This window comes from Entelurus aequoreus, linkage group LG08 (genome assembly GCF_033978785.1).
Source record: "Entelurus aequoreus isolate RoL-2023_Sb linkage group LG08, RoL_Eaeq_v1.1, whole genome shotgun sequence".
Taxonomy (NCBI): Eukaryota; Metazoa; Chordata; class Actinopteri; order Syngnathiformes; family Syngnathidae; genus Entelurus; species Entelurus aequoreus.
Window position 1 is genome coordinate 15987734 of NC_084738.1, and position 19541 is coordinate 16007274.

Consider the following 19541-nt stretch of genomic DNA (forward strand, 5'->3'; position numbering starts at 1 on the left):
AGCCGCAGCTGCATACTCACAGTAGCGCGTATCCAACTCAAAGTCCTCCTGGTAAGAGTCTCTGTTGTCCCATCTCCACAGGCCTATGGTAAAGCTTGACTGTCATCGTTCGGGAATGTAAACAATGAAACACCGGCTACGACGTAGCCGCTACGTGTTTGTGTTGCTGCAGCCGGCCGCTAATACACCGCTTCCCACCTACAGCTTTCTTCTTTGCTATATCCATTGTCCATTAAACAAATTGCAAAAGATTCACCAACACAGATGTCCAGAATACTGTGGAATTTTGCGATGAAAACAGACAACTTAATAGCTGGCCACAATGCTGTCCCAAAATGTCCGCTACAATCCGTGACGTCACGCGCAAATGTCATCATACCGAGACGTTTTCAGCAGGATATTTCACGGGAAATTTAAAATTGCACTTTACTAATCTAACCCGGCCGTATTGGCATGTGTTGCAATGTTAAGATTTCATCATTGATATATAAACTATCAGACTGCGTGGTCGGTAGTAGTGGGTTTCAGTAGGCCTTTAACACTGTTACAAATATGCGCCACACTGTGAACCCACACCAAACAAGAATGACAAACACATTTCAGGAGAACATCCACACCGTAACACAACATAAACAAAACAGAACAAATACTCAAAACCCCTTGCAGCACTAACTCTTCCGGGACGCTACAATATACACCCCCGCTACCACCAAACACCCCACCCCCATCTCCCGAATTCGGAGGTCTCGAGGTTGGCAAGTACCGGTATGCCCTAATATAATATATGGCATCTATTACAGTGGACAAATCCAGTTTTGCCATGTATGTGGAAAAAGTACAGATGGCGCTTCCTGGAGTCACAGGTGTGCACAAACACAAGCATTAAAGCTACAGACACACAAAATGACGTGTTCCCAGAAGATCTTTCTGAAAGCACAGTCTAAATTCCAGCACCCACACACTTTTAATATACTATTGTGGGACAAATATGAGACCTTTTAACCAGGAGTTACATATTCACTGATGGTATTTATTTAGTAAGACCACCTGCTTCTTTCGCACCCCGGCTTCAGTATGCCATCCCCTGACCTTTCACCCTGCGGTAGGACGTCTCTTGTGCTTTGAGCTACTGGCGCCGTCATTTGCAACAAATCAAACATACCCACATGTTGTTGTTACTTTCTATGAATACAATGCATGTGAATGTGTTTAAAAGCTGCATTTAATGGAGTGTTTGTCTGCAGCAGGCTTCTGTCTTGCAAACTTGTCGCGACATGTGGTTTTGGTTATTGCGTTTCAAAAGCAAACAAGATGCACTGACAAAGAGCAACGAGTTCCCACATATTACTGTCACGCTGCTGTCTTTTTATGTGTCATACACCCCCCCCCTACCCCATCCACCTCTCTGAGGTAACCCACTAACAGTGAAGCAGTGTCTTGTTCTGTTTACTATCAGTTTAATGGCTGCTTGTACAAACTGACTTCTTTTCTCTAGGCCGCTTCACTCCAGTGCCAAGACTCTGGGCCACGAGGCATTAAGGGAATCCTGAAGAAAAGCCGCTCCACTAGTGTGGAGTCCGACCAAAGCGAAGGCTCTATGCAAGACTGTACGCCGGTCCGACAAAGCAACGTCATCCTCAGCCGCCCTAAAAGCGAGGAGGATGAGGAGTTGGAGGAGAATGAGGAGGATGAGGGAGACTTGGAGGACCATAATGAGGAAATCGACAACGACGACGAGTCGTTACTGGACGACATCACGGACGGAGGGGACTTCGGCATCCAGAGGCGGCGGAGTGAGCGCAGCAGCGGTAGCAGCTGCAGCCGCGGGAGTTTGGAGGAGATGCACAGTCCTTCGCCGGACGAGAGCCTGGAGATGACCTCCACAGTGTCTGAAGACACCGAGGAGCTAGATAGTCTGGACGGGAGCCAGGGTTCCTCTATCAAACAGAGGTCATTGAATTTTACACAACAAATATCTAACAAAGAATGTTTTCCTGATTTAACGGACAATTTTGTCCTGTCCTATTTCTTAACAAGTTCCACATTGCTGCGGCGCACTGGACTACAAAATGTAGCCTTAATGCTGAAATTTAGACCGTTTATAAGTACATTCAGTAAGCACTACTGGGAACACACCTTTTTGTGTGTCTGTAGCTTCAATGCTAATGAGCTGTGTTTGTTAGTTAAAGTCCCAACGATCATCACACACACACTAGGTGTGGTGAAATGTGTCCTCTGCATTTGACCCATCCCCATGGTCACCCCCTGGGAAGTGAGGGGAGCAGTGAGCATGTGCTAGTCACATAGGCCAAGGAACCACAATTGGTCACCAAAACTTGAGCCAAAAAGGACGCCACATGCTTACCAAAAGGCCATAGAACGTCATAAATAAAGGGAATATTAGAAAAGATGTATGTTTAAATTTTCAAGAAGTTATCAACGTAAATAAACAAAAAAAAGTAATTTTTAATGCTTCATAGTGACTTGTACGTTTTGGTTGGCTTTCATTTACTTGTGTCTCTTGTATTTTTAGACTAGCAGAGTTCAACAGTGGTGACAGCGAGAAGAAGGAGTTGACAAAGAAGCCTAAGCCTAGTGAGGCGGTCCACACATCGCTAGCCGATCGCTTCAACCAGCTTCATGATGCTGAGAACGCCTGGAAGAAAAAGGTGATTTTTTTATTTGGTGGTTAAACACCTCGAACATTGAAAATACGGTATTGTGTGTGTGTGGAGAAGAAAATATCTGACTCATTTGATCAGAAGTTGTTTGGCACCATTTGTTGGTTTGCAACCTTCTAATATAACACAAAGGGTATTTTTCAGACTTTTTTCAAGGGGGGGGAATACAATCTGTGCTCGCAAAGACTTTGCCGTATCAGCTTTTTAGGGCTTACTTAAAAGCAGGATTCCCCCCAAATTTATGTGCAAAATGAAAGGATCTGGACACATTGTTTCCCTCCTGCTGAATCAGCAACATTTGGAAATAGTAATGCCATAAATCCAGGTCTTAGCTAAACTCCCATTGTACAAGTAAAACCCGACACCGTGGCTAAACACCTGCAGGCTTTTTTTCCCTGGAGTCACTCTTTCTTCTCTTGTTTTTGTTGTCCATCCTACTCCCCTCAACATTTTTTTTGAATTCCTTCTCCAAACAGGCTCCTGCGTCAAATAATATCTTGCAAAAGCGTGCAAGCCGTTGAGTTCGCTCAGACGGCAAACCTTATTTTAGAGGTGGAAGTGCACGCGGCCCAGAGTGGACCTTCAGCTGATATATGGGAGAGCGGGGAAATGTAACATGCTGCTGCATCCCCAACTCGCTCCAGATGTTTCCTGTTACGCCTGTAGACTACTTTTTCATGTTGTGTCTTTTTCATTTAAAGTGCGGCCTTTATCATGGCAAATACGCTCCTCACACAGGCTTCGGCAACAAACAAGCTATTTTAGCAAAGCATTAAGTACAAAACGTATAATAGTGCCCCAAATAATAGTGCTTCAGGATGACTCTGTTTTAGATTCTAGCTGTGACCCGCCTGTCCAAACAATGTCTCTGCACCCTCACCCCCACTCAAAGATAAACCTTTCTATAAAACGAATGCTCGGCTGGTCATTTCCCCTGTGTCAGATATTTCCGTGAACTGACCATGACACGACTTTTTGTAGTATACAAGTGAACACACCCTGTTAATCAGAAATTACCCATAAGAGGGTTGCACAGCCTGAGCTGATACTTTCCTTGCACACCCTTCCTATCTGGTAGGGGTGCTCTGAACCTGTTCGATATTTCCTAATGTCACCTCACACCTTTTCAATCAGATTTAGGCCATTCTAATACTTTAATTTGGAGTCATTGTCATGCTGAACGGGGACATTCCTCTCCAGTTTCACCTTAAAGCAGATATGTTTTGGGGTTTTTGGTTATCTGCAACACCATAAATAACCAGGGCCGTCAAGTGAAATGATCGCATTAATCATGAACATATTTTTTAACTGTACAAGCTCTCTTACCCGAGCAGCTATACCAGGGGTGTCCAAACCTTTCGCTTCCAAGAGCCAAAGTGAAAATGTGCCAATGGTGCGCGGACCAAACACAGCATTTTAAAGGTACATGAGTGTATGAGTGAAGCATTAAGACCAGGGGTGTCCAAAGTGTAGCCCTGGGCTAATTTTTAAACAGCCGGCTCCACAATAGCATTTTAATATTAGCATGCTAGATTTTTTGCTTATTTTGCAATTGCTTGACGTATGATACCTGTTCACTGTGCAACCTACTAATAAAAGTCTCAATCAAAGTCTCAATAGCATGCGTTGGTATCGTAGCTCTTTTTTTTTTTTAGCTAATAATTTAACTAATAGATTTACACACACATCAGTCATATTTTAGTACTCGATGCATGCTAACGTTAGCATGCTACTGTAGCATTTTAAACACATTTTTCAGGTATACAAATCAGAGTAATATATTTTAGTACTTGACACGGGTTAGGGTTAGCATTTTAGCTTGCTAACATTAGCAGGCTAGCTTTTTTTAGCTATTTTCACAGGTATTTAGCAACTTATATTTTGGTGTGGGCAGCACGGTGGTACAGGGGTTAGTGCATGTGCCTCACAATACGAAAGTCCTGGATTCGATCCCTGGGCTCAGGGTCTTTCTGTGTGGAGTTTGCATGTTCTCCCCGTGACTGCTTGGGTTCCCTCCGGGTACTCCGGCTTCCTCCCACCTCCAAAGACATGCACCTGGGGATAGGTTGATTGGCAACACTAAATTGGTCCTAGTGTGTGAATGTGAGTGTGAATGTTGTCTGTCTATCTGTGTTGGCCCTGCGATGAGGTGGCAACTTGTTCAGGGTGTACCCCGCCTTCCACCTGAATGCAGCTGAGATAGGCTTCAGTGACCCTGAAAGGGACAAGCGGTAGAAAATGGATGGATGGATGGATGGATATTTTGGTGTTTCACATTTAGGCAGCATTCACTCCAAAATACAGCCTGAAAGAACTTTAGGTAAAACTGTTATAAATAAATAAATGACATGCATTCAAGTAAAACGTTTAAAATCGTTCTTGGATAACACTCTGTCAATAAAATTGCATTTGTGTACAAATACTGGGGTATTTTCTTTAGAAAATTTTAATTATGCAAGCGAGTAATCACTTCTAATTAACCATGATTAATTAAAATTCCAAAATTGTATTAATCTGATTTAATAAAAGGAATCATTTGAAAGCCCTATAAATAACACATAGAAAGTAGCCACACCCCTGTTAGGAAATGGGTTTACACCAGAAAAGTAATTATTGGTGAGAGGAAACACTTTTTGTTTTAAATTAGGGATATCTCAATCAACGTTTTTGGCCATGAATCTCAAGTCCTGACATTTTGACTATTGATTAGGAAATTGAAAATGGTTTATAGCATGTAAGTAAAGTAAACAAGATATTTGTGTCCTGCGATTGGCCATTCATTTTCTTTTAGTGCTCCAGTGATAATAATACGTGTAAGAAACTTAGTTTATTTTCCGCCATGGTGGTGAGGTTTAGTATCTTAAAAAAGGTTTCTCTCTGTGGATAGACGAGGCGTTTGCAGCTTGCTCTCAAATTCGAGCCGGTGTTTTGGCAAGACAACTCAAAAAAGACATTGAATTATATTTACTTTATTTTAAATTTTATAATTTTTCATTCAAGCGCTTTCTAATCATTAAGTGATTAAATGTCCGGAAATGTGATTGTATCTCACTGAGCGTGCATCCCTTTTGAAGGAATCTTTGACGTGAGTACAATCATGCATGTCATGTAAGCACTGGGAGACAACAATTTTATAAAAAAAAGCACATATTGGCCCCCGCTCTGATCCCATGATCAGACATCTCTAATTTAAATACATCAACATGTGTGTCACTCTTCTTTCGCTTTCCCCACACTTAGGTCTCTAATATAGTTGATATTAGTTTATGTTTGCTCGGGATTGTTGTCTTGCCAAAAGGTGAAAGGGTCTTCGGTTTAAGCCAACACCAGAATGTTTTAGGCTAACATTGTTTGGTATTTGGAACTCTCTACTCAAGTTACCATTACTATGACTACATTAGGGGGTGAACCGTGTTGTAGAGTGTGTTTAAAAAGTAATAGAAGTCCCTTTATTGTAGTGCAGATATATTTGCACTCAGCTAATTTTCCTCTTTCCTTGGCTATTGTCCCTTTTGTTAATTTCCACTTTTCTTCTTTCCACCTTTCCTCCCTGTTTACCCCCACACCTCTAGTGACCTCTGTCCCTACTACCTCCAGACTCTACCCCCCTCACTTTCTTTGACTTCTGCCTGTCAAATGTTTCCCAGTATCTCCAGGTGAGTGTGCCACATAGTGTCATTTTTGGTCAACTCCAAAGCTTGACATCATAAATCACATTCACTTGAAATTTCTCGCACAGCTCAAGGCACTCGACACAACGAATCCCACTGTAACTTTAAGGTGTTTACCCGAACCACCACAGAATTTGGTACATACCTTTCAAAAACCAATGAGCATATGTATGTAGAATTTAAGCGAGATTGTTTGGAAAAACATGGTCGTCATCAAGAAAAAACGTGTTTGAGACTTGGCAACTTGGCCTTTGACCCTTTGTCTAACGATCATAAGACTTTGAGTTTCTCTATTGCATGTTTGTATGCTAGCATGTCTTCCACAGGTGTCATGTGGAAAACATTAGGACACGTTGTTTATTTGGGCAATTTACAGAGGCATGGTGTCTATTGGAGGCGATTCCATAATGTGAGGGAATACAGTAAACCAATCCATCTACAGCAGGGGTGTCAAAGTCAAGGCCTGCGGGCCAGATCCGGCCCGCCAATAAATTATCTATGGCCCCAGGGATGATATTTGATTAGTATTAGAACCGCCTGCTGCTGTTTTGCACGCATCAACACTCCATCAGTGTTGGCGCTAGGAATTTTCAAAATGGGGTCCTAGGGACCCCATCAAGTCATAAAAATGGGGTCCCACAGTAAATTTTTGGGGTCCCACTTTTTTGTAACCGTTTTGAAAACAAATGATAAATGTATGCATTATCCTGTTATATCTCAGATCCTATATTTTGTTTTGGAAAAAGGTTGTCGTAAATGTTACTTAATACATTTGAAAAAATAATACAAAAGAAAACACATTTTTATGCATATGTAAATGTATTCAGTTATAAACTTCACTTTCTTCTTTCTTTCACGGATCTAAACTTTATCGCTGCCGGTATTGTTTTCTATATTTTTATTGTAATATTTTCAGAATGTGTTTGTTCCATTTTTGGCCAAAGCAAGACAAAGAAAACAATCTGAAGTTGTCTTTATTTTTTTGTTATAATGCCATGATTTTAATAGTCCGGCCCACGTGTGCACAGATGTTCCTCCATGCGGCCCCTGAGCTAAAATGAGTTTGACACCCCTGGTCTACAGGTGTCTTTTATGTTTGCATTATCAGTAAAAAAGAACAAAAGCCCCAAAAGTGACACAATTTGGAGTCCAAACTAAACTCTTCAAGTGTTTTTTTATTTGCTTCTTTGTGATAGAACCGCAGAAAAGGGTATCAGTTACAAGCAAACAGGGTGATGCGAACCATACGAATGTGGTGGTGGTAGTGGTTTTTCAGAGGGGGGCAGGCCTCACTGTATTGTTAGTCCAGACCGAGAAAGATGGCTTCCTGTGAAAACCTTCTTGTCTCCAACCCCTCAACTCTCTGGGGTCCTGTCAAGCCGATGCAGAATCCCCCCTCTCCTTTTGATGGACTCCAGAGATCGAGCCAGTCTTTCTTTGTGTGTGAGAACCATTCAGGTCCCATATCCCAGTTTGCATTGTGCCAAGGTGCCTTGGGCAGGTTTTTAAATATTGATGTTCAAAATCCAGCTGCACAACAGCCATTGTTTAACATTGTTGAATTATCACAACAGTAAATAAACCTGAAAGTAAAAAAAAAAAAATTGTTTTTATGCAGAAAGTAGAAAACTGATTCACTTTGATGTGAGGTCAAGTGTTTGCAACATCTGCAACATGTTTGGCGCGTCTGTTTCCACTTTTACCTTTGCTGGCAGCTATTTTTGAATGTTTACATGAAAGTATGTTGGGGATGTTTTTCACCTGTATGCAGGATGAATAATGGCTTCTTTAATCCAAGCAATGTCGGAAATTAGTAAGCAAGAATCACGGCAGCAGTAAATAAAATGTTTTGACTCGCTGGCTGCTGCCGAGGTTAAACTTTTGACCTTGCAGCTGCAGCCACCATGTTGTTCATGTTCTGCCTTCCCTCAAAGCGGCTATAACGAACTTAGGTGTGTTTTCTTCTCGCTGTGTTGTTCGGCGATGGAAGCCTCACGTAGTTTAATTTAAAGCAAGCGCTCACTGTTCCCACTGAGCACAAATAAAGGCTGCAAATGATGGATTTGAAGCCGACAAGATCTCTTTTTGTACATGCTGGCTACATCTATTTAATGTCAGATTGACATGATAGGCTTAATTTTCGGGGGGTGGAAATCTGCCGCCGATCTAATGCCACATTGACAGCATGGCTCGAGCCACACATCTTTTTTTACTTAAAAATCTGCAGACATCTGTAGATGTTTAACTCAGCTCGTCTGGCCATGCACGCCAAGAAACGTCATCCATTAATGTCGCTTACTTCCATTGCAGACTGTACTGCAATATAACGTTTCGAGACTTCATTATTTTCCGTCTCTTGTTTCATGCTTCTAATTAGTACTTCTAACGTCTTTTGTTACTCAGCTTGCAGATTTTTTTTTAAGTCGCCACTGATTTTTGCAATTAATCGCTGGTGATGAAGTAGTGTCAGCCACTAAAAAGACGGCAAGGTCCATTCAGAGGCGAAGAACTGTATCATTTGTTAGCAAAAGAAAGCTCCCAGGCAGCACGAGGGCCATAAATAATTGTTAATTTGCTTTTAATGGTGTTGTATTTATGTGCAAATGGGGCAGCGGAAATTAATCATCTGGCGGATGAAAATAGACAGATCACAACATTTTTTCCCAATGGTTTTTTGTGTGTGTGTGTGCTAAGAGCATGTTTCAAACTGCAGTCATTGAGGCGTGGCTAAAATGTCACGTTTACAAGCTTTTAATTACCGGGGTATGTGTAGGCGTGAGAGATTGTTGATGCTGGTAGTAGTGATCTCCTCAGACACAGGAAGTAGACAGACTGTCAGTGATTGTTGAGACAAGTAGAAAAGGTTGGATTAAAGTGATTGTTGATGGGGTTACGCCACTGCCTAGAGGGCGCTAACTTTGGAACAGCTTTATATCCTGTCCTCTCCCTCCTCTGAGCATGTTAACTACGCCCTACGTAACACACACAAACACGTGCACGGAATCAGTAAGAATATACCGTTATGCTGTAAAAGCATTCTTGGAAAACGGTATGATTTTATTCAACAGTTCAGCAGGAATCATAACATTCTTTTTTAAATCCTTTTGTCCTTTTCTTTTCCTTCCACCTGCTTCTTTTGTGTGTGCACTACAGGTGTACGGTCATCATAATCAGGCCAGATAAATTACATTTATAAACACATAGACATTTATTTAATTTTATTTTTTTTATCTGCTCTTTTAAACTACTAATAAATTAGGAAAGGATAGACCTGATTTATCCCACAATGGGGAAATTATTTGTGCACCAAAATAAGGTTAAAACACATGAAAATAAGAGGGAAACACATCAAAGGACATAAAATAGCACAGAGCTGGTGCAAGCAGCTGCCACTTCATTGGCACCGTTTCTACATACAGCTACAAAAGTAAAACACAACGAAAAAACAAAAGAATAGCAATAAATTATACATGTTGCGCACTTACGATTGGACCATGCGTAGACTGGTAACAAAACAAAACAAAAACACCATTTTAACATACATAACATGGGTTGTCAAGCTCAATTTTCATTGAGGGCCACATGGTAGTTATGGCTGCCCTCAGAGGGCCGCATGTAACAACGAATGATATATGAATTTGCCTATGCATTTGATTATCATATATATTTTTTACGTACACTGTAAAAAAAATCTGTATTTTTTTACAGTAAAAAACTAGCAACTCAATCACCAGAATTTTACTATAAAAAGTGCAGTGTTTTTTGCAATATACTACGGTAAATGAAAAATGTTTACTAGCATTTTAATTTTATTCTGGCAACTGAGCTGCCAATTTTTTTACTGTTAAAAAAAAAATGATAATGTTTTACCCTTCACAGTAAAAATAACAACCGTAGATCTTACAGTAATAACACTGGCAGCTCAGTCAACAGAATTTCCCGTAAAAAAAAACTGTGGTAGAGTTTTTAAATTTACAGTAATATGCTGTAAAAAACATTGCACATTTTACAGTAAAATGTATTGTCATTTTTACAGTGTACAATTTCAGAATCAGAATAGTTTTTATTGCCATTTTAATGGATAACGTGTTCTAAAACCATAAGTCAAGCAGAAATGTAAGTATTTTAACAAAATAAAATGTTTGGAAAGTATGATAATATATTTTGTGCTATATTGGATAATATTAAAGTTTAAAAGGTATGCAATGTCATGCGGTACCTGCATTTTTTTCTGTTAAAATGGAAAGAACAAATACATTTAGTAAGAAAAGATAAAGTACTTTATTGACGCATATTATTTCCAGGCCTTTGTGGGCCACATAAAATGATGTGGCAGGCCAGATCTTGCCCCTGGGCCTTGAGTTTGACATCACTGCGCTAGACGTGTATTCTTCGTTAATTTTTTATTTTTTATTTTTAGCCAGTGACATACAGTACAACAGTGTTAAATAAGCTGTACTTCGTCTTACTCCTTTTTGGACATGTTGAATTGTGAATTGTAGTTCTGTTAAGCATGTTCAAAATAAACTCAATACCAGTACCATTACTATCCTCAGGCAACTATAACTGCTGGTATATGCAAATTACAAACAAGTTGATAGTTCATCATATTTTTTTTGCATGCAAACTCGGGGTAGGGGCGAAATGATCGATTCTTAGATGGGTCACGATTAAGACGTGGGCGATTCCGAATCGATGGACAAACGTTCATATATCGATTATTTATGTATGCGAAATAAAGTAATAGGGACGGTTATAAAATGTGCAACTCAAGTGGACACAAAACACAGGCAAGACGAGAGCAGAAGCCATGCTAACAGCTAAGCTAGAGCTTGAATGTGAAGTAGTGAAACAAGAAAAGAATAAGTGCGACGTCTACCTGGGACTGCCTTACAACAGACACAAACCAGCTAGATTAGCAAGTAGATTAATAAATCAGAATACATAATACGCTCTTGAAGATGGTACCATTCATTACACAGTAAATATCATATTCTCTCATAGTGTAGTTAATTAAATCAGGCATTTTTAGGTTTTTATAGCTGTAGGCCAAAATACGATTTTAAGAATCAGAATCAAGAATTTGTTGGCTGTAACGGAATATATATATTTATTTTAAAAGACATTAGGAACAGATATTTAACAACAATAAATTATATTTTATATGACTAACAACAGCTTTACAGATGCCGCATTAAAAGCTCAACATGACACATGTTATTATCAATCATAGTAATCACAGCCACCATGTTGTTGACTATTAAATAACGATTTGGAGGGCATGGAAAAGTGGAAAGGAAAATGTAACACTCTGTGCCCACATAGTCATTTGTGTATCACACAACATAGCAGCAACACAACAAATGTTGTCATACTTGTTTATGAAATACACAAATGTTTTATCTGTATTTTAGTAGTAGTAACCCAATTTTGGTCAACAGAAATCAGGCATGGATACGACGCCCAAGGTGTCGCTGGCCGAGAGGATGAAGGTCCTGAAGGACAAGGAGGAGCTGTGGAAGAATAAAGGCAAAGGTGCTGCCAACGATTCCAGTCAGTTCACCGTAGCAGGACGCATGGCCAAAAAAGGTAAAGTCTGCCTGAGGCTGGAATCAAAGTTAGATCCTTAAAATGTTATGTGCAGTAATACAGTAAGTATGGAAACCAAAACAAATGTTGCCATTAGAAATAATGTAAATCCAATTACTTCATTCTATAAAGTACCACAAAACACATTTCCTAGTTAAAAAATAAAAACAATCATTTTACATGCATAATTATTGTAAGATACATGAATGTAAACATGAATGAAATAGATGAATACTTAACATCACTTTTACCTTTTATTGATGACTCTCGTTGGAGAAAACAACGAAGTGAAGAGGACGGGAATAGCCCCATTAAGTTATTTGTTGAATTCAATAGTAAACAAAGAATTTTACATGCAGAATTATTGCAAAATACATGAATCTGAACATGAATGAAATAGATAAATGAACACTTAGCATCACTTTTATCTTTTATTATTTATCGTTGGAGAAGACAACGATGTGAAGAGGGTGGAAATAGTTACATTAAGTTATTTATTGAATTCAATAGTGTTTCTCACATTCTTTATCAGCGTGCTGGCACTCGCAACTTTGTCTGGCCCCATTATGGCTTATTTTGCAGCTGTACTCAATAAAAAAATAATGTTTGGGCACTCGATTCTGCGGAAATGGACTAGTTTGTTACACACAATGTTTAATAATTTTACTAAAACCAAGGTACTACTTTATGTGCTTAATTGGTGTCGTAATGTTTCACCAGGTCTGGTGACAGACACAGGAAAGGAAGAGTCCCGTCTTACGCCGCTCAAGAAGTCCAACGCCACTCCTGTGAAGCCACAGGAAGGTAGTAAATACTCCCCCTTTGACCAACTGAGGTATAAAGCCTTTCACTCCAACTAAGTAATAAATGCTCGCTCTGCTTGTGGACAGACATCTCCAGTAGAACTGCTGTCAAGGTGGAAGGAGACAAGCGGCTGGACAAACTGGAGTCTTTCCTGGACAAACTTCACAGCAAAGGTATCAGGTTGATCTTAGACAATTCCCCAGAGTGAAGTTGACCTCATATGTTTGTCCACCTCAGGCGTGAGCAAGAACAAGACGCCCACCATTGAAGTGACGGCAGAGACGGAGAAAGAAGTCATGACGTTGGATGACGAAGAGACCTTTGGCAACTTCTTTAAGTCGGCCACATCCTCTGCCCTTCAGGACATCATCGTGACCGAGGAGGACCTGAGCCAGATACAGGCTGACACGCCCAGGTTGGTACCTGTAAAAAAAACAGTCAGGGAAATAACGCAGAAAAATACTGAAGAATGACGTTCTTGCTCAGGCTCACCTCAGCTGTAGCTGAGCACAAGCGAGCGGTGAGACCGAACAGAAGGAATCAGGGATCCAGGAACCCTCTGAAAGCACTGGCTGCACGCAACGACATCCGGCAGGTGTACACCGAACAGAGGCTCAACATCGCCTCAGTGGAGACCAAGAGAATCCAAGTGGAGAGGAGTAAGAGTTGATGAATTAAGAACCAAGCCATGATTGCAAAAAATATCAAGCAGTGTGTCCATGCACTTTTGTAAATGCTCTAATCAATTGCTCATATTGGACGGGTGTGTGGTCTGCAACAGCAAATAACGCCTGTGTCTATAACCGACCCCAGACCAGAAAAATACAGTGGTACCTCAACTTAAGAGTAGTACTTAACTTACAAGTATTTTGAGATACGAGTGTTCTCTCTGCTTTTTGTTATGCTTAAGGTTGTGAGCTTAATTAGAGTTACAAGCATTCCCACCGCTGGTAGTAACTACCCACAGCCAGAGATCAACACAATCCTGGAACTGAGAACGTAGGAAGGACGACACTCACCGAATCAAATAAACAAACCATTAAAAACCTGCCCTACCATGCAGGAGAATCTGTGATGTAGAGAGAAAGTCTTCCAGAGAGGAAGTCGCTAATGTTGCTCTGGAGAGGGAAGTCTGGGGGTCTCTGCTGGAGCTGTCGTCCCCGCGACCCGATTCCGGATAAGCGGTTGAAGATGGATGGATGGATGGATGGATGGATGGATGGATGTACAATATTAGTACATTTATTATTCTTATTATCATTATTATGTGGGCAGCACGGTGGTACAGGGGTTAGTGCATGTGCCTCACAATACGAAGGTCCTGAGTAGTCCTGAGATCAATCCTGGGCTCGGGATCTTTCTGTGTGGAGTTTGCATGTTCTCCCCGTGGCTGCGTGGGTTCCCTCCGGGTACTCCGGCTTCCTCCCACCTCCAAAGACATGCACCTGGGGATAGGTTGATTGGCAACACTAAATTGGTCCTAGTGTGTGAATGTGAGTGTGAATGTTGTCTGTCTATCTGTGTTGGCCCTGTGATGAGGTGGCGACTTGTCCAGGGTGTACCCCGCCTACCGCCTAAATGCAGCTGAGATAGGCCCCAACCCCCCCGCGACCCCAAAAGGGACAAGCGGTAGAAAATGGATGGATATTATTATGTTTATTAGTATATTATTTCTTCATAAAACTACTGTTGTTTTTTGTACTACATCAAACAATATTTCCTATCTAAAAAGTAATTTGTTGTTTTAAAAGGCATGTTACATGTTAAAATTGTGTTGTGGTATTAATAATAATAATAATAAAAATAATGTATTAGATTTATACAGCGCTTTTCCAAACACTCAAAGCATTTCACAGAGAACTGAAACCCATCATTTATTCACTCCACATTCACATATTAATGCTGCCTAAGCAGTTTTTTTACTTACCGCTATAATAACTGTTAGACCAGGGGTGTCCAAACTTTTTGACTGGGGGGGTGCCGCATTGGGCTTAAAAAATTTGGCCAGAGGTCGAAAGCCAACTGCATGCAAAGTAACTGTGTGTGTGTGTGTGTGTGTGTGTGTGTGTGTGTGTGTGTGTGTGTGTGTGTGTGTGTGTGTGTGTGTGTGTGTGTGTGTGTGTGTGTGTGTGTGTGTATAAATATATGTATTTATATACGTATATGTGTGTGTGTGTGTGTGTGTGTGTGTATATATATATATATAAAAATATATATATATATATATACACACACATATACGTATATATATTGATGATTATAATAATATAATTATATATATATGTAATACATATAAAAATTGGTTGTTAAGAGTATGTGAAAATTCGACCCCTACCTTGTTTACTTCCGTGACGACCTCCTTAAAGTTTTTTGATCAATCAGAAATATCAAGCAGCTAAAATGTGCCAAACATGAGTAAGTGTGGGGAGAGTGTTTTGCATTTTTCCTATCATCCCTTGTAATGGATTTAAATGGGTGTAGATTAGATTTTTTTTATACTGATTTTTTAATATCCACAGAATTCAATGAGCAGGATGTGTTATGTGTGACCATGTTTGTTTAACTTTTTGTGCTGGTTGAATTTTTCTTTCTGCACCATGACTAGGGAAGGTTGTTTGGATTGGTCATATACTGTGAGTAAATGTTGTGCATACATTCACATTGATGTACAATTAATGGCCACTGACTTGAGTTATGTTTTTGTTTGGCCATCAGATGGCGATAAAATGGCAGCTATAAATCTGCTGACTATTTGTATATTATATGAAAACGCCACGCCGGGCCAATTTTGTGCCGTCTCGCTGGTCAAATTGAAGACGCCAGCGAGCTGAAGTTTGGACACCCCTGTGTTAGACATTCCAGCATTTACGTTACATCTGCTTTGAAGTGTATCTCTGTAATACGTCCATTCTGTTGCTCCCAGTGGCCAAACACTCCAACCTGGCTGACGTAGCCCTTGCAGGCCTGGCCAGCAAAGAGAACTTCCGCAAGGTCAACCTGCGTAGCGTCAAGTCGACCGATGTTGTCACCAACAACAGCACGCTGCCCTTCAACAAGCTCATGCTCATACGCATCAAAGGTCAGAGTCGACAGTGGATACATGCTAAACCTTTAAATAACGCAGGTGTTAATTTTATATGAATTGCGTTAAGGTCGGAGGCACGTGCAGGTGCGCCTGGTGGAGCCCACCTCCAAATCTCTCAACAGCGGCGACTGCTTCCTCCTCATCACGCCCAAGCAGTGCTTCATGTGGAGCGGCGAGTTCGCCAACGTCATTGAGAAGGCAAAGGTAGGACCACGGCTAAAAGGATTTGAGATTTTGACTCGTGTTTAATTCGACCGCGTCGTCATCAGGCATCGGAGATGGCGTCATTCGTCCAGGCCAAGAGGGACCTTGGGTGCCGAGCCTCTCAGGTGACGGTGCTGGAGGAGGGCATCAACACAGACAGCAAATGGGCCAAAGAGTTTTGGAGTCTGCTTGGAGGAAAGAGCCAGTATAGAGGTAGAGTGTGTACACGGATGATTAATGGGTCTTGTGGGTATTACTCCTTCTCTATTGAAGCTGCATGGTTGATTTCTGACCTGAGGTTTGTTTAACTTAGCAGCCCGCCTGCTGCTCTGCACATGTGCTCACTTTCTCTGTGTGTGTGTGTGTGTGTGTGTGTGTGTGTGTGTGTTACAGGAGCAGGAGAGCCAGAGGAGGATGAGCTGTATGAGAGCGGAGTGTTGGACTCCAGCGGGGTCTACAGACTCCAGGGAGACAAGCTGGTGCCGGACGAAGACGCCTGGGCCTCCATCCCGAGTGTCTCCTTGCTCGACTCCAAAGAGGTACATGAGTGAAAGTGGAAAAGTCGGGGCCAGGATAGGCTCCAGCTCATCTGTGAAACAAATGAGAACAAGCAGTGTAGAAAACGGATGGTCTGTTTTTTTTTGTCAGTGCTATGCAAAAAACAAATGTCCACCACAGAGGATATGAGACTAACAAATACCCGCATAAAGTTCAGTATGTTGTGGTAAAAATATGTGATTTTATCTTTGAAGATATTATCACGAGACTGTTTTATTTTTTCTCCCCCAGGTTTTGGTGTTTGATTTTGGCAGCGAGGTGTACGTGTGGCACGGCAAGGACGTGTCTTTGGGAGACAGAAAGGTGGCAGTGAAATTGGGCAAGCAGCTCTACAGCGGCAGCTACGACTACAGCAGCTGCAGGGTTAACCCGTTTGATGCCTCCTGCACGAATAACGAAGTACCACAGTGAGTGTAGTGCCTTCTTCTTAGCAGCAAAACTGCTGCTCTAGCAGCAAAACTGCAACTCATGAGTATTTAGCAGCAAAACTGCTACTTGTATTTATTGTGTTACTGCGGCCTCTAGTGGTGTAATCTTGCCACCACAGCCTGTGACCGTTTCATAGCAAGACTAATTGTTCCATTGGTGTGCAGGCAAGGAGAGGGCCGTCCAAGCTGGACTCTGTTTGGTCGTCTGTCAGAACACAACGAGACGTCCCTGTTCAGAGAGAAATTCCTGGACTGGGCCGAGAGAAAGAAGGAGGAGGCAGCCGTAACGGAGGAAGTCAAGGTGAAGAATGAAACAATGAAACGATTTGTCTCAATCACGGGTGTCCGAAGGGTGGCTTCCTAAATTTAACACATATTGATCCCGACCTTTTTAAGCGCACACAATCATTGATAGCTAACTAGTTGCTTTCTATCCATAGCCGCCTCGCTCTTTATGCAGACCAGGCGGTGCACTGCAAAAACTGAAATCTAAGTAAGATGAAATATCTCAAATAAGGGTGATATTTGCTTATTTTCTGTCTGATAAGATAATTCTTCTCACTAAGCAGATTTTATGTTAGAGTGTTTTACTTGTTTTAAGGGTTTTGGTCCTAAATGATCTCAGTAAGATATTACAGCTTGTTGCTGAGATTTGATGACCTATATTGAGTAAAACATGCTTGAAACTACAATATCAACTGTTGCAAAGCTGTGTCATCAACACTCACAAGTATAAAACTACTTTTTTAAAGTAATTATTTCTTACTTCAAGCATGAAAAAAAATTTGTGCCGAGCGCATATCATTATGTCTAGATAATGGCACTAGCATTTACTTCATTTAAGAATATTTTTCAACATATTGAGCAAAAAGGTCTCTTTTTTTTTTCTACCAAGAAAAGTGCACTTGTTATTAGTGAGAATATTCTTATTTTAAGGTATTTTTGGGTTCATTGAGGTTAGCTAATTTTACTTGTTTTGGAAAGTCTTGACAAGCCGAATTTTCTTGTTCTATTGGCAGATAATTTTGCTTAGTTCAAATAAAATACCCCTAATTTTTCTTGTTTTTGAACACTGACTTTTTGCAGTGTGTGCGTAGGGCCGTCATTTTGCGTGACGTAATGTGTCAATCAATAAATGACTGGGTGTTTTTATATAACATTTTACCCCAAACGTATCCAAGCCCCCTCCTGCTCCATCACTGATAAGAAATGAATGGCAAATTTCCTTCCACATCGTTATCGTCCTCCGTGGTACGCTGCATGAATGCATACTTCTTGCATGGCGAACAAACTGCTGACAAGAAGCTAGGTTTGCGCATGCATTCAATGAAATTCAACTTTGAGTTAAATATTATAAAGCTCACTAATAAAAAAGCGTGAAAAAATGTTGTAGGGAAATGGTGGGGGGGGGCTCTATATAAAATTCTGCTTAGGGCCCCAATTTAGCCAGGGGCAGCCCTTTATCTAGCCATCTTATTGGCACTAATTAAAACCTTATTATTTACATTTAGGCTAGTTGTGTTTCACACTATAAATTGCTGTGTTTGGCCCACGGCCCATAAGCGCATTTTCACTTAGGCCCCTGCAGACAGAACGTTTGGGCACCCCTGGTGTAAAGGGACATTCTCTCTAAAAAAATTGCTACACTTGTCTTACAGTATATCTTAAGGGACCATAGTATAGAAATATACGGCACTGTAGAGTAGTCAGTGTATAAACTTGTGTCAGCACACAGCCATTTTTTCTAAATAGCTGGCAACACAAGTGGCTTGTAAGATCATAGTTTTGCTTACAGTCAAACATGGCGGTGGTAACATCATGAGCTGCATGAGTGCTGCCGCTCGTTTAGGGGGGACATGTTTTTAACGTGACAACGAGCCCAAACACACCCAGTAGTGGATCATCAGTGATGTCATCATGGTGGGGTAGAAGATGATTCTAATAACAGTCTGTGCAGCTCTGGTGAATTCCATACGGATTAAGGCAGTTCACTGTGAGGTTAGACTATTTAGACAATAGTGGATGTGTGTTGAGTCATTTTCAGTGTCTAGTAAATATATACTGTTCACAGTTTCCTACTGAAGCCTTCGCTTGACGCTCCTCCACTTCCTTGTCCTCCTGCTCGCTGCAGCAACAACAACAAGAAAAGTCAAGACGCTCCTTGTTGTTTTGTGTAGAATTTACTCGTACACTCGATCACTGCAAAATGTCAATTTGATAACAATATGAAAGAAAAAAGTAGATAAAAATACATGGAGGGAATTTAAGAAAGAGTGAGAGGTCAAAAAACTGTGCGGCTGCATTGCACCATACCTGACTGCCGTTACCCACAATGTCTCAATGTGTCCAAAATCTTATTACCACACAGGTCCTATCGTGTTCTTCACTATAAAAAAGCAATACAAAATAGTATGTTTCTCCAAGTTATTTACACAAACATAATAATTACAAATAAGGTGTGCCTTATTAATTACTTTAAACATGTACTAGAAACATTTTCATAATATTCAAATAAAGTAAA

General features: G+C 40.8%; 1 protein-coding gene across 4 annotated transcripts in view; it reads left to right on the forward strand.

The window, feature by feature from the left end:
* svild (supervillin d) overlaps positions 1-19541 on the forward strand; it is a 109481-nt gene that overhangs the window by 78005 nt on the left and 11935 nt on the right. For all 4 annotated transcript variants that reach the window (XM_062055681.1, XM_062055680.1, XM_062055682.1 and 1 more), the window contains 13 exons: positions 1496-1950; positions 2534-2669; positions 11794-11941; positions 12662-12745; positions 12832-12918; positions 12983-13160; positions 13232-13404; positions 15669-15824; positions 15898-16034; positions 16100-16247; positions 16428-16573; positions 16824-16999; positions 17186-17321. In XM_062055681.1, the coding sequence (XP_061911665.1) occupies positions 1496-1950; positions 2534-2669; positions 11794-11941; positions 12662-12745; positions 12832-12918; positions 12983-13160; positions 13232-13404; positions 15669-15824; positions 15898-16034; positions 16100-16247; positions 16428-16573; positions 16824-16999; positions 17186-17321 (2160 nt within the window). The remainder of the gene's footprint in view (positions 1-1495; positions 1951-2533; positions 2670-11793; positions 11942-12661; positions 12746-12831; positions 12919-12982; positions 13161-13231; positions 13405-15668; positions 15825-15897; positions 16035-16099; positions 16248-16427; positions 16574-16823; positions 17000-17185; positions 17322-19541) is intronic.